Source organism: Monocercomonoides exilis, assembly GCF_001643675.1.
Source record: "Monocercomonoides exilis strain PA203 chromosome Unknown scaffold52-633478, whole genome shotgun sequence".
NCBI classification, from domain to species: domain Eukaryota; phylum Preaxostyla; order Oxymonadida; family Polymastigidae; genus Monocercomonoides; species Monocercomonoides exilis.
Window position 1 is genome coordinate 50,378 of NW_027150597.1, and position 14,039 is coordinate 64,416.

The 14,039-nt window shown below is 35.7% G+C and overlaps 7 protein-coding genes across 7 annotated transcripts; 3 read left to right on the top strand and 4 right to left on the bottom strand.

Annotated features, from left to right (window-relative positions):
• Positions 1 to 66: 66 nt before the first annotated feature.
• MONOS_18188 (putative nascent polypeptide-associated complex subunit beta) lies at positions 67 to 391 on the top strand (the record flags this gene model as incomplete). The annotated part of the gene is made up of 2 exons (XM_067871182.1): positions 67 to 262; positions 318 to 391. The coding sequence occupies 2 exons, from the start codon at positions 67 to 69 to the stop codon at positions 389 to 391; spliced, it is 270 nt and encodes an 89-aa protein (XP_067720579.1).
• Positions 392 to 534: 143 nt separating this feature from the next.
• MONOS_10522 (dynein light chain, Tctex-1 domain containing protein) lies at positions 535 to 1,537 on the bottom strand (the record flags this gene model as incomplete). Its single annotated transcript, XM_067862979.1, has 5 exons — positions 535 to 954; positions 1,060 to 1,137; positions 1,198 to 1,277; positions 1,374 to 1,434; positions 1,492 to 1,537. 5 exons carry the CDS (start codon positions 1,535 to 1,537, stop codon positions 884 to 886), a joined length of 336 nt encoding a protein of 111 aa, XP_067720580.1. The 3' UTR covers positions 535 to 883.
• Positions 1,538 to 2,457: 920 nt separating this feature from the next.
• MONOS_18189 (uncharacterized protein) lies at positions 2,458 to 2,827 on the top strand (the record flags this gene model as incomplete). Its single annotated transcript, XM_067871183.1, has 2 exons — positions 2,458 to 2,686; positions 2,736 to 2,827. The coding sequence occupies 2 exons, from the start codon at positions 2,458 to 2,460 to the stop codon at positions 2,825 to 2,827; spliced, it is 321 nt and encodes a 106-aa protein (XP_067720581.1).
• Positions 2,828 to 3,450: 623 nt separating this feature from the next.
• Positions 3,451 to 4,205, bottom strand: MONOS_10521 (putative 40S ribosomal protein S15-1). The gene is made up of 3 exons (XM_067862978.1): positions 3,976 to 4,205; positions 3,757 to 3,891; positions 3,451 to 3,692 (listed from the first exon to the last, which is right to left on the bottom strand). The coding sequence occupies exons 1-3, from the start codon at positions 4,186 to 4,188 to the stop codon at positions 3,579 to 3,581; spliced, it is 462 nt and encodes a 153-aa protein (XP_067720582.1). The 5' UTR covers positions 4,189 to 4,205; the 3' UTR covers positions 3,451 to 3,578.
• A 1,406-nt stretch (positions 4,206 to 5,611) lies between these two features.
• Positions 5,612 to 6,188, bottom strand: MONOS_10520 (histone H3). The gene has a single exon (XM_067862977.1). It carries the CDS (start codon positions 6,138 to 6,140, stop codon positions 5,730 to 5,732), a length of 411 nt encoding a protein of 136 aa, XP_067720583.1. The 5' UTR covers positions 6,141 to 6,188; the 3' UTR covers positions 5,612 to 5,729.
• Positions 6,189 to 6,542: 354 nt separating this feature from the next.
• On the bottom strand, positions 6,543 to 11,679 carry MONOS_10519 (putative dysferlin-like protein; the record flags this gene model as incomplete). Its single annotated transcript, XM_067862975.1, has 6 exons — positions 6,543 to 8,634; positions 8,822 to 10,500; positions 10,631 to 10,883; positions 10,954 to 11,233; positions 11,282 to 11,507; positions 11,573 to 11,679. 6 exons carry the CDS (start codon positions 11,677 to 11,679, stop codon positions 7,070 to 7,072), a joined length of 4,110 nt encoding a protein of 1,369 aa, XP_067720584.1. The 3' UTR covers positions 6,543 to 7,069.
• A 962-nt stretch (positions 11,680 to 12,641) lies between these two features.
• On the top strand, positions 12,642 to 13,067 carry MONOS_10518 (uncharacterized protein; the record flags this gene model as incomplete). The annotated part of the gene is made up of 1 exon (XM_067862974.1): positions 12,642 to 13,067. One exon carries the CDS (start codon positions 12,642 to 12,644, stop codon positions 13,065 to 13,067), a length of 426 nt encoding a protein of 141 aa, XP_067720585.1.
• Positions 13,068 to 14,039: the final 972 nt, after the last annotated feature.

Genomic DNA, 14,039 nt, shown 5'->3' on the forward strand with positions numbered 1-14,039 from the left:
AAATAAATGACAAAGGAAAAAATTCCTAAAATTCGACCAAAGATATCTTTGGATTTATTAAAGGAGATGGCTTCTCAAGTTAGAACAGGAGGAAAAGGCTCTATGAGGCGAAAAACAAAGATTGCACATCACACTTCATTTGATGATAGGAGAAAAATAGAGACTTTTATTCAAGCAAATCAATGCCACGAACTCCCTTCTGTGGATGAAATACAACTTTTTTTGAAAGATTCAAGTTCATTTCAATTTATAAAACCAAAAGGTACAATTATCCATCATTATAATTTTTAATAACAAATAATCTTGTACATATTTAGTTTTTGCAAATATAGGATCTAATTTAACTGTGATTCAAGGAAAACATGGTTACAGAAACGAACAATTGGCGTGAAAAGATTTGTAAAAAGGATTTTTCAAAAGAACTTTCATTGAACAAATCATAAAGGTTCAATATAACTTGTTAGTTTTTTTTTGAAAAACGAAAATAATAAGATTTTTGTTTAAAATGAAAGGAATTACACAAATGAAAACGAGTTTTGCATTTTTCCTTTTATTATCACAAATAAATATGCAAAATTTTGAAAGCCTAACAAAAATGATTTACACAATGACTTATTTCATTGAAATTATTTCATTCGTATCCCGAAGAAATCGATGCAATTGAAAATCACTGAACTTAAATTAACAATATTCAAGCATTACAAAGCCATCCGAATAATCACTTCAATAAATCAGCATTTTATAAACAGTTATTGCAAATGTTGTGTTTATTTGAAAATGAAAAATTCATTGCTCCTGATTTTTCATCTAGAGCAGGATTTGTTACAAACGATAAGCTGTGAAGTGGGGAAATGAAAGAAATATGACGCGCAATTGAAAACAGTTACAAAGCAAATCCATAAACAGTCACATATGCTTGTATTGTTTCATTACTCCACGGCTCCATCAAAAAATCTTTTAAAAATTACAAATAAAAAACAAGAATAAAGAGTATTTGAAATAAAAAAATGAATAAGAATAAATTCTTCTCAAAATAGATCAATTGAATATTTCACAAACTGTCAGTAGTTTTGTCCCAAAGACACATTGAAGATGAAACCACTCCAGCGCCAACGTTCTGAATTATTATACAAGAAACTATTTGTAAAATGAACAACAAACAACAAAATTGAAATCGAAAAAAATAACATGTACAACCAGAGTACTTGTATTGATGCTTGAGCATTGAAAGTTTTTTCAAAATGCCTTCAAGAATTGAATTTGTCCAAAAATCAAGTCTAAAATGTTCAAAAAAACACATGTATCATGAAATGGTTCAATATCATATAAAATATTATTCTTTAAAATTGTTTTTACAAGGCAATCAAGCATGCCTTGAATTCTGGAATTCAGTAGAGGGTTGCAAGATTGAGTTATAAGTTTCTCTTGCAATTTCTAATATCATGAATTGGTAAGTTTACAAAATTGATGCTTAATATATGAATGCAATACCTCGAATTTCTTCAGCAGGAAACGGATGGCCAAGGTCAAGCTCCATTATTCAAGCAGTTGGACACAAATTTATATCATGGGTAATGAACCCATACAAATAAGATTTAATTAATATTTATCTGAATTTTTTATGAATAAGAAGATATGGACAAGAGAACTCCAATCACTTATTTTGCTGATTTAAAGTTTTATATGGCAAATATTTCAAAACAACTAAGACTTATTGTTAGTGAAGACATAACAAATAAAAAAATTGATGAAAAACTTTTAAAAACTACATTGTCAAATATGGATAAAACCATTCGACAACTTTTATCAGAACTTCTAAATTGTTTCCCAGACTTATCTCTTCTCGACAGTCTTGCAAACAATTCTGAGCAATCCAGACGAATTCAAGCTTCAATATTGGAAGACTTTTCACATCAATCGATCGAAACGGCTCATTTATATAGGCAATTTGAATGTCATATTATGGAATGGGAACAAAAATATCGACCGGTGATCAACATGTTTCAAGATGTCCAAAAAGAATCGCAATCAAAATTGGAGTACCCAACCACCAATTATTTTGAAGCCTTACCTTTTCAATCACAGGGAAAAGTGTCTCCCTCACAAAGTAAAGCTACATCAACATTTTCCACTTCGCAAAACAATCCATACATACCTTATTTATCAACAAATGAAAAAGAATCTTCAAGCTCAGCTTTTGATTCAATAGTTACGTCTTCCCAAGTGCAACCTCTTCGATTCATTCATCGCCATACTGAAATTAGAAGAAGAATCAAGAAATCCGTAAGTCCAACAACAAAAATAAAAGAAATTGTTGCAAACAATGAAAGTGAAGAAAAACTACTTTCTGATGAATCGAACAATCATTTTCAAACAGATAAATACCCAGATAAAAATTCTCCATTTTCTGGAACCAACAAATCATTCACAATTGATCATCAATCTCCTTCGTTGGAAATGCATTCACTTTTTAGAACAATAAGTGGGCGCTCATCATTTCCATCCCAAAGTGCTGCTGAAATGCCTTCAGCGAAAAATGAGTTATCTTCTTCAGTTCCGATTGTTCAGCCTTCAACGCAGATTTTTGATCAACCAATGCAAGCAAACAAAGAGAAAACTTCGAAAGTCTTGGATAATTTGGAGCATTCACAAAAGAATCAAGAACCTCAGAGCGATACTGATGAAGGTTTGCTAAAAATCATCTTTTTTGCATTTTAACTTACTCATTTCAAAAGAACATTTTGAAAGAAATCGTAAAGATGCAAAGGCACAATTTACTGCATTGATGTGTGAATTAGATCAGCTTTTAAATGAACTTATTGATTGAAGAAACAACCTGTATTTACAATCTTTAATCTGTTGGGGCTGATTGTTGTTTTGAATCAGCTTTTTGCAGTGCTCAGCTGTTCGAGAAGATGTTTGCTATGAGCCAAAAATGTTCGCACAAAATAATATTTCTCAGGAAATAGTGGAAACAAATGCAATTCCAATGTTCAAATAATTTTATCGAAGAACAACAAATTCAAGTTGCATTTTCTTTGTTGAATTTGAAAGCAAACATCGTTCAAAAAATTTCTCGTATTATTAATTGAAAATCGAGGAGTTATTTGTTAAAAATGAGATAATTCTTTTATTACTCATGAAATTTCAAGAATGCTTATTCCTTTGGGATTTATTTCAGATATTTTCCCCCACAGATTATAGTCTTTTTTCAGCAATTACAAGCATAAATTAAAAATAAAATTGCATTTGAAGTCCTGCTGCAATTTTTGGGAGGTCAGAAAAATATCTTTTCAGTCATAAACTTAAACTTCTGCCAAATTGATTATATTAATTGTTATAAAGCGAAAACAGACTAATAATATTATCATTTTCATCTGCTCTTAAACCACGTTCCCTAATCATGCATAAATGCATTTTCACTATTTTTAATCTTTCAAAACATTCAATTTTTCAGTTATCTTCTTCAAAACATTGAAAATAATAATTTGTATAAACGAATGAGGAGCTTGAAAATAGCGTGTTATGTATAGCAGGAAGTCAATCTAAACGAGAAATGAAGAAATTGAATTCCTTTTTTATTTAAGAGGGATGAAACGACTGGAGTGAGTTGCACCAATACCAGGGCGACCATGGGTTGACACCTTGTATGTAATCGCAAATTCGCCGAGGTAATGTCCAATCATTTCAGACTGATATTATAACAAACGACGAAACATAACAATTAAATTTAACAGCTTTTAAGAGTGAAAATACCTTAATTTCAACAACATTGTAAGCTTTTCCGTTGTGAACGCCAATCATGCTTCCAACCATTTCAGGAAGAACAACCATATTTCTGTAGTGAGTTTTAACTGTGGCGGGCTTTTCACCAGCTTGGCAATTGCGTTTCTATGATGATAAAAGCAGAAAATATATTTAATAAAAAATAAAGAAACTAGATGTCCATCCAAATTTCAAAAAATTTTAACGTACTGCTTTTCTCAATTTTTTTAAAAATGTTTGCTGTCTTTTCCAAATTCCGGTGCGGAACTTGCGACGAAGGCGAGCTGGGAAAAGACGAAACAATTGCTGCTCTTTCAAATCCAACAGATTCTGAAGTTCAACTCCACGATAGGTGAACTTTTTCAAGCCACGTTTACGCTCCTCATGTTTTGAAAGATTGATTTCTCCAGAAGCTTTTGGCATTTTTGGTGTTGATCTGTGAAGAATAAATTGCGGATTTATTGACAATTTCGGATAAGGGCAAGATCATTTTCATTTTTAATAAAGAAGCATATTTTTTTGAAATTATTAAATAAAACTTTGAATGAATTTCTCACATCAACATATATATCTGAAAATTATTTTGTTCAAATTTTGAAATGAAGAAAATATAAGTCTGAAGATAATCGGAGATAGAAAATGAAGAATTCTCACGGAATGAACAAGAGACATTAGCATCCACAAATCCCTCCTTGTCCTCCATCGTTAGTATCATTTTTTTTAGCAGAAGGATCACAACTTAGGGAGAAGAAGAAGATGATAATGATGAAGATTATGATCCAACATAAGTCGAAGATTTTGCGGGACGATATGTCCTGCGATGTTCTGCAGTATATATTGATCAAATATCTTTTGGTTAAAGAAAGCCTTTTTATCAATAAAAGTCGAACTTATGCAAACCTTCTCTTTTGTTACCAAAATTGGTTGCTATTCCCCAATTGCTAACTTTATGGATGGTTCGATAAAAAATATTCTTCGTTTTCTTGCAAAATCTTTTCCTTATGACGAAGATGTTTGATGTTAAGGTTAAACAACAATGACTTTTTGGAATAACAAAGTTTTCAAAGAAATCCAAATTTTCACTTGTAAAAATTGTTGGAAAGAAAAAAAAATTAATTAAAAACAGCACACATCAGAGGATCTGCTTTATTTCCAGCAAGCATTATCACAGGTTCTGCTTCGTCAATATTTTCTCGTGCTTCTTTAAGCCATCTATCCAAATTCTCTAACGTCAAACGTTTTGGGGCAACATTCACAAGCACAATACAGATTGTTCTGCGATAATGAGAACTAGTTGGAGTTAAATAGCGTTATTGTGCTTCGGCGCATCATTTTACCATTAGTTCCATTTTTTTTTTCAGAATGCTATGCCTTTCAATTGAAAGTTAATCCGAATTATGACAGGACAGTTCGAATTAAATGCATATTCAGCAAATCGAAAAAGAAGAGAACTTTTTCCAACTTTTCCCGAAAAGAGAAATGTCAAATTTCAAAAAGAGCGTGAATGGAAAAATGTGAAATATTTGCAACATCGTATAATTATCAAGAGAAAACAAAAAGAAAAAAAATTTCAAATAAAAATTAAAAAGCAAACATCACATTTAGAATAAAAAATATTCTCAAACCTTCATCTATAACAACAAATTTGACTTGGGAATCCCACCAATAATAAATATTAACAATCATTGGTGTTCAAATGAAGAAAATTCACGAAAATGGAGGGATAGTTAGAATAGAATAAATTACATAGATGTGAACAATTATTCTTCATTCAAATAACGCTTAAAGCATCTATATCCATTGAAAAGTTTTTAATAGAAATCTCATAAATATTTAATTTTTCAGTAATGTTTATTAAAATATTTTTTTTTAAAAAACAATAAATATATAACAAATTTAATTTCATCTGGTGTTAAAAAACACGATTTGAAATGTCAACGAAAAAAAAAATATTATTAAAAAATTTAAGCTCTTTCTGCCCTAATTCTTCTTGCTAATTGCATATCTTTTGGCATGATTGTAACACGTTTTGCATGAATAGCACACAAGTTAGTATCTTCAAACAATCCAACGAGATAAGCTTCGCATGCTTCCTGAAGAGCTGCAACTGCTGAGCTTTGGAATCTCAAATCAGTTTTGTATTCTTGTGCAATTTCACGAACAAGACGTTGGAATGGAAGCTTTCTAATCAAAAGTTCAGTGCTCTTCTGATACTTTCTGATTTCACGAAGTGCCACGGTACCTGGACGGAAACGATGGGGCTTCTTCACACCACCAGCTGCAGCTGCTGTTTTACGTGCTGCTTTTGAAGCGAGCTGTTTGCGTGGAGCTTTTACACCAATTTGCTTACGAGAAACTTGCTTTGTTCTAACCATCTTAAAATATTACTAGTTTGATAAAGATATATCAAAAAATTATATGATAAAAATTTTCATCAGATGATATATATAACGATGAGTGTAATAAGATCAATTTGTGCGCAAAATTGATCAACATTTTTCGAAGATTAAATATGGTTTGAATCAAACTGATTATTCAAAATATCCTCCTGAAAGATAATCAATAATGCATTGCTGGAAATAACGAATGAACAAGAAATTTTATTTAAAACTCTTTTTTTTCCATCAAAATTTTCATGAATATGATTTTCTCATCTCAAAGGATTTTTTTTTTTACTTCTCTCAAATTTGTGTTTGATATACATGTTGGAATTTGAAAAGCTTGTTTGTGATAGTTTTCGTGTCTTCAACGATAATCCCAAGAATTCTCATGTTATGTTTTTTCATGAAATATCTTTGATACCAACATAAGTTTGATATGAAACTCAAAAAATTATGATAATGAAAAAGGCATTTTAAAGATCCTTAATGCATATTTCAAAAGCATTGACATTAAAAAGAAAATGATTTCAACAAAATAAACAGTTGAAATAAAAATCTGGAATGATTCGCTTTGAAATTTTGTTAAGTTAAATAGCTCTTTTAATGTCCTTGCTTTCCATTAATAATAAACAACGAAAAGATTTGTGATGAAATACCAAAAAGAAGTTAAAAGATGCAAAAAAACGAAATGCAAGGAATGACATGGGAAAAAAAAGCAATATTTAAATTTTAAACAATCTAAACATATTAACATATACAAATCATAGCATTACAGTTACGAATCTTCAAAAAAGCGTAAACAATTTAAAAAATAAACTCCAAAACAGATTTTTTTAAAAAAAAAATTAAAAAGCAATAATAAACCAATGCCAAGATGAAATATGAAGCCTCATGAAAGAAGATAGCTTAACAATTAAATAGAATTATCTTTTCTTTAAAGACAAATAAAGAACAAGAATGAGAATGAGAACACCCAAAATAGTACAAATTCCAATAATTCCCCAGAAAATAATCCTCTTCCGATACGCCCTGTACGTGAACTTTGCCATTTTGTGCACGGCCCACGGCGGAAACGACGTTTCGGGTCTTTCCGGCGGGGGCAGGAATGGATCCTGATTCGGAGTATTCTGCCCTTTTCCCGATGGAGTAGCCTTGGCGTATTTCTCCGAAACCACATCCAGCGACATCTCCACCTGGCCCTGTGGCCCCGAATACATCGGATGGGTCATCACGAGCCACTGCTTTCTGATTGTCTGGTTCTGCTTTGTTCTGTAAGCTGCTTTGAACACACCGCCCAGATGCAAAACAGCTTCTGCAATGGAATCGTTTGCAGAGAGCATGTTCTTGTCCCATATTTGCAGTTTCAGCCGCGGCACGTGGCATGGCAGCGTTAAGGGAAACACGAATCTCCAGTTGAAGTTGCCTATGCCATTTGTAGAGCGCCAATGAACATCTGTCTCCTGCTGGTCCTTTGTCAGCTCCATCTTTCCTGTGAGGAAGATGTCTGACTTGTCCTGGTTCATAAAGTCGTTCGAACACGAGCACATCTCCTGGCAGAAGCTCTTTTTCTGCGACTTCTTCAGCTGAGAGTCGTCTTCAATCCCAGCCTCCATCTCTGCCATCTTCTTCAGTGGGGAGCCGGATTTGATGTCCTTGAACACCACGTCCTTCGTGTTCCAGATGACCACCCGCAGCTCCCACCCTTCGATAGAAGGCGCCTGGATCGGCTTCGGCGGGTTCAATCGCGCCTCCTCTGGTGTCATAATCTCCAGCCACATCTCAATCTTGCCCTGTGGAAACGACGAGGCAGGTGACCACAGCGTCCGCCACTCAATCGGTTTCTCCTTCCAACTCCGCCATTCTTCACTCAGCAGCCGCGTCTCCAGGTCGATCGTCGTCCTTCCCATCAGCTCGTCTGAGCCCACAAGATTCGCATCCCACACCTCGATTGTCAGCTCTGAATTGCCTGGAATTGTCGCAGGAATCTCATAGCACTTGTAGAAATCCGGTTTCAACGTCTTGGATTTTTTGTTCTTCTTGTCGTTGATAATGTTCTCCTTTGCTGTTCCATTCCACAGCTTCAAATAAGGTGTGGCTTTTCCCGACGATGACACAGGCACCATCTGCCTGCCCCTCAGAATATACGCCCGCACCACAAACGGACGTGGCTCGTACTTCTTCCTCAGCGCTGCCTGCGCAATGTTCTGTGGCTGCAGCGATGGATCTTCTGCCTGAAAGACAGTCAGATTGCCTTTCATCTTTCCAACACACGTGCGCGTCCCAATCGGCTGCGACTTGTCTGCAAAGAAGCGCCGAAACGACGATAATCCAAATTTCTGCCCGCGCCACAGCGGAAACTCGTCAAAAGGCGGGTTTTTCAGCTCGAATTCAAGTTCCCATTGGAATTTTGGTGTTTCTTTCTCTTTCTCTGCTTCGGGGTCTGATCCATGGATTTTGGTGTCGGGGACATCGGGCATTGTGCGGACACCTGAGAGAAGGGGAGAAAAAAGGGGGAAAGGAGAAAAAGGAGAGGATGATAGAGAAATTAATAAAAGAATCATTATGTTTTGTAGTTGTGAGAATAAACGAAAATAAATTATTAAAAAATGAACAATAAGAAACATAAATACATAAAATAAATTTAATTCTATCACATATTTAAAAACTAAACATACCACCACCAGCTTTTGAGTCACTCTCATCTTCGTCAGCTGGAGCTCCTGTTGACATCTCCAGTCTTTCCCCTGCTTTCTCATTCGCATCTTTTATATCCTCTGGTATCAAATCATACATCCTCTGCCTCTCTGCTTTTATCCGCTCTGCCTCTTCCTTCGCCTTCTGCTCCTCTGGTGTCAGCTCCGGGACGGACTCTGCTGCAAGATCTGGGTCTTCCTCAGCACCAGGAATGCTCTCTGCTTTCTCTGGCAGATTGTTCTGCGGTTTTTCTTCATTCGACCAAGGGATATACGGCACCAGCGGAATCGACGATGTTCCAATCAGTCGTGTTGTCATTCCGCTGTCTAACACACGTGCATTGAGCGTCGGTGCGTAAAGCGGATTAAGCGGTAGATCCAGCTGAAAATGAAGCACTTCGAGTATGTTTGGTGAAGTAGCAGTGGGATCAGCAGAAGGGGTGGTTCTTTTGAATGTCCTGTGGTCGCCGCAGTTGATCTGAATGTACGGCTTGTTCATCGTCTGCAGCTTCTTCGGCACAAGCCCTCTCAATCCAATGCATTGAAACTCCACCACGCACGGGCGCATGGGCGGTCTAATAGAAGGCACAGGTTCTCTTGCAGCCTCCATAATGGGCAGCAGCTGGAAAGAAGCCAAAAGGGAACCTTCTTTCTCGTCTGTGTCGCCCACATACAGCTCGTGCCAGCGCGGCTCGTTTGCCACGTGGCGAGTCATCTGATTGAACGGCACTTCCACTCTTCCAATGAGCGTGTTCTTAGAGACGTTGTTGTGGTCGTAGATGCTCACAATCAGCGGAGGCGCGAGGAGCGGGTCTTCAGGCAATGATACGTTTAAGCAGAGCGTCTGGTACCACACCGGATACAGCGACTTCTGCACCACCCGCGTCTTCGCCTGCCTTCCCCCGTACTTCACAAGCACAAACGGGTCGCTTGTTCCTGTTTCATCTGCAGCAGGCAGCTCCTTCGCCTGGTAGAGATGCGCCCGCACTTGGAACGAGATCTTCTTCGGAGCCAGCATCTCGTGCCTCTTCGGGCGTGCGGGTGTGCCATCAGGGTTCGTCTGGTCCAACCCGAAGCACAGGCGCATCAGCAGAAACCCGCTCACTTCGCCTTCAGTGTACACAGAGCTCGTCTTGTCAGGCACAATCGTGTGCCACTCAGGCTGTCTGGCAAAGCCAGCGATGTCCTCCACACGCAATCGGATGTAGCCCACACGTGATGCTCCCATGATGGTGCTGACTGACTCCACATCCACAATCACATCCGGCACCTGCGCCAGGTCCTTCGGCCACTCCATCACCTTCTCCTCGAACTGCTGGTAGTACTCCACTTTCCCTGCCTCCATCTCTGCTTTCTTTGATTTCAGCTCGTGATGCCCCATTTTCACACTCACCCGCACTTTGTCCATCGTCTTCACCGGAATCTCCGTTGCCATGAACAGATCCGCCCACAAAACATACTTGGCGGTCTCTGGTTCTTCGCACGGCGCAATCTGATCGCTGCCCAGCTGCGGCTCGTCTGTCTGCTCAGCCAGCAGCGTGAGGAGCACCCGCCCTTTGTAGCACGACGTGGGCATGTCGCCGTTCTTGATGCGCGCAATCATCGAAACCAGCTTGGAGAACTGCGCTTTGTCTCTCATTGAAATTGGGTAGGCACCGTATCTGAGAGGAAATATGAAATGTGGTTGTATGTTGAGCAATCATCACGTTGATGACAGTCAATGATGAAGAAAAAAGAACAATGAAAAATCAAAAAAAAAATGGCAATATGTTAAAAAAAGTCAAATCACACATGTTGACCCAGGCAGGGCCAAAGTGGTCTGTGAGGATGGATGACCAGCGGAAGTTCATTGTGGCTATTGGCTCGTCGTTGCCGATCTTTTCGTGGTCCATCACTCGAACAGATATTCTGTCGCTCATCGTTGGCACATACACAGGAAGACGAAGCTCCGTGTTCCACACTGGATCATAGTTCTCCTTTTTAAAATCAGTCTTCATAGACTCTGATGAAAATTGCGCTAGTATGTATGCATCTGTTTTTCCAACTGTAAAACAATATTTGGAAATAAATTAGCACAAAAGAAATGAAATCTTTCATATTGAAATTATTCAAACATGTATCAGTCTTTGGGAGTTTTTCTGCTCTGTAAGCTCTCACCTTCAATTCGTATCCAATTCTTTCAATTTGAGGAGGAAGCAAAACCATTTTTTGTAGATCATCGCCTTCCACTTCTTCGTCGTCATCATCATCCTCGTGATTTGCAGGAACATCTCCTGGCCCAAGAACAACAATTGAACAACGAAGGTACCCTTGAAGCTCCGGACCAAGATCGGCATTATATAAGCCAACCCACTTTCGATACAGCTCATGGTCATCTTCTCCATAGACACGTGTCTGAAAAATTATGATTTTTTGTGAAAAAATACATTTAAAAAATGATACCATATCGAATTCAAATGAGCCAATAAGTTCATTTCTGGTAAATGTGTTTGCGTTGAACACTTGAAATTGAATTTTACCATCCAAAAACTCTTCTTTTGTAATCTTAAGATTGAAGAAAAACATTTGCTCCCAGTAAGGAGAAAGCGTTTTCTTTTCAATGGTTGTGTGTTGCGATTGACCGCAACAACGGACATAACAAACGGGATCGGACATTGAATTTTTATTTCTTCAAAAATTGAAAAAAGGAAAATTTTCAGTTTGCAAAATAAAAACACAATCAAAAGTTCAAACTTTCCTTTAAGATCTCTGCATTCAATTACACATACTCTAACAGAAAATTGCTGAATTCCGCCAGGTCCTGCTTTGGCAGAAGACTCAGCTCTTTCTAAGGCATCCATTTAGAATATGGGAACAAGACTTTTATTATTTTTGTCTAATTATAACATAAATGGATCATATCTTCAAAAAGCGATAGTTATTGGAAAATATATGATGAACATTGTTTTTATGACACAATCTTTTTTTTTTTTTTTTTTTTTTTGTAAATCATATGAACAATTATTTTCGAAATCATAACTTTGTTCTGGATGTTTATTATTATGAAAGTACATTGTCATATGCCATTTAATTTTCTTTCAAAAATAAATTGTTTTTTTGATCATTTTAAAAAGCAATGGTTATGTAAAAAATAGAGATGTGTTGCGTTTGTGTTGTCACACTTCAATGTTTGTTCAAAATTTTTACAGAACAAGTTTTCAAAATGAGACTTTTGTTCGTAAAAATAGAATTTCACAAATTATCACCCAAATGAATGAAACTTAAATATCATCAATTCCTCAAAAAAATAGTGCATTCAAAAACATTCACTGAAGTTAAAATCAGAAAAATAAATTGTTGTGTCATTCAAAAAAGAATTTTAATTTCTTCATTTTTCATAAACAGTGGATTGTAATGGGACGAAATTCTTGCTTTTATGAAAATGACAACGATTTGTTCCAAACTTTTTCTGCTTTCACATTGTAACAAGTCAAACATTATCATGCAAAAACACTTAGAAAAATTAAAAAAAATGAGAAATTCATTCGTAAACTCTGAAAGGAAAAAAATTCATAAAGGAAAAAATATCGTCCCATATTTATAAAGATTCAGATAAACAAACATTATTTTTCGCAATTGGGAAAAGATTAGACACTTTAATAATTGAATAACTGTGCAAAAAAAATATTCGACATTCGTCTTTCTTGAAACTTGCGGTTATAATGCTTATAACAACAACATCAAAAAATAAATAATTCGTATATTCAACGGTAAAATATTGCAAATTATGAGTTAGAGATCAAAATTTGTTGATATCGTTTTAATGTTCTTTACTGTTATTGCTTTACTGGCTTCAAACTTGTTCGCAGAAGATTTCGAAGAGTTGGAGGAATATGACTATGATGAATATGCTTATCTCGAAGACGATGATGGCGAAGAAACACCACAAGGATTTGGAATTGCAATGTTTGACAGAGACGAAGTTGAAATGTTGATAGATGCCGAATTTGCAGGAATTAACACATGCTCTGTTTGCAAAACAGTTGTTAACTACGCTTCAAACCTTGCATCCAAATATGGATCCTCAAAAGTTAAATCTCTTGTTAAGGATAAAGTTTGCGCCGCCAAGCCAGGTGCATTCGAGTCCGTTTGTGACTTTGTTGCAGACAAGGTTATTGACTGGGCCTTCTCTGAGTTGAAGAAGAAAGTCAATGCAAACACCTTGTGCAAGAAAATTACTTTGTGCTAAATTTATAGAGATAATGATTTAGCTAGAGTTCAATTGTGTTTTGATTTAATTTTTTATTTCACTTTCTTAATATCCAGAGTTTAATGTCTTGAGAATTGACATTTGTTTTGACGATCGAATTTTTTTCGATGGTTTTAACGCAAATAAAATAAAATAAACAAAAAAGTATTAAATATTTTTGAGAAGCATTTGAATTTCATTGAAAGAATTTGTTTAAATAAATTTGATTTAACAAAAAATAAATTCAAATGAGTTTAGGCCTTCAATGATTAATTGCAAGAGTTGATGAAGTGATTGTGTCTTTATTTACCTTTTCTTTTGGCTGAAACCCCAGAAAGTGTTATTATTTAAGTTCATTAATAGAAAATGTTTTATTTGATCAAAATAACCATTTAGTCTTTCATCTTTAATTTTTTACTGTTTCTTGCTGTACGTGATATGGCAACGCCGGATACACGATCAGTGAGTAGCGTTGGAAACGATGATAGAGCTACAGTTCCATATGCAAGATTTGGATCATTCGATCAATTGTATCGATAGATTTTTTATTTTTTTAATAATTTAAAATTATCTTGTTAAAGCATTTTTTCATTTTTTTATGGATACAAAGTTGTATGCACTTTTGTTTTTTTAAGTCTCTTTATTTTAACGCTTCATCTTTTTAAGCATTCAAAGCCAATTTCTCCTTTATATATAACTATCTGTGGCGTTATTATGAGTTTTCAATGGCTATTCCTTTCAATGCGTCGCAGCGACGTTCCTAATTTGTATTTTACAGAAGTTTATAGGAGAATTGGGTATTTTATTGCTTTCAAGCTTATCTTAACAAATGTATTTTTTCAGACTTTATTTTGATCCTTCCTTCTATTCTCCATCCTTCATTTCATTTCTTGTATTTTTTATAATTGCATGTGCTATTTGCACAATAACAATTTCACTTGGAGGAATTATATGTTTCCTTATTCGGCATGA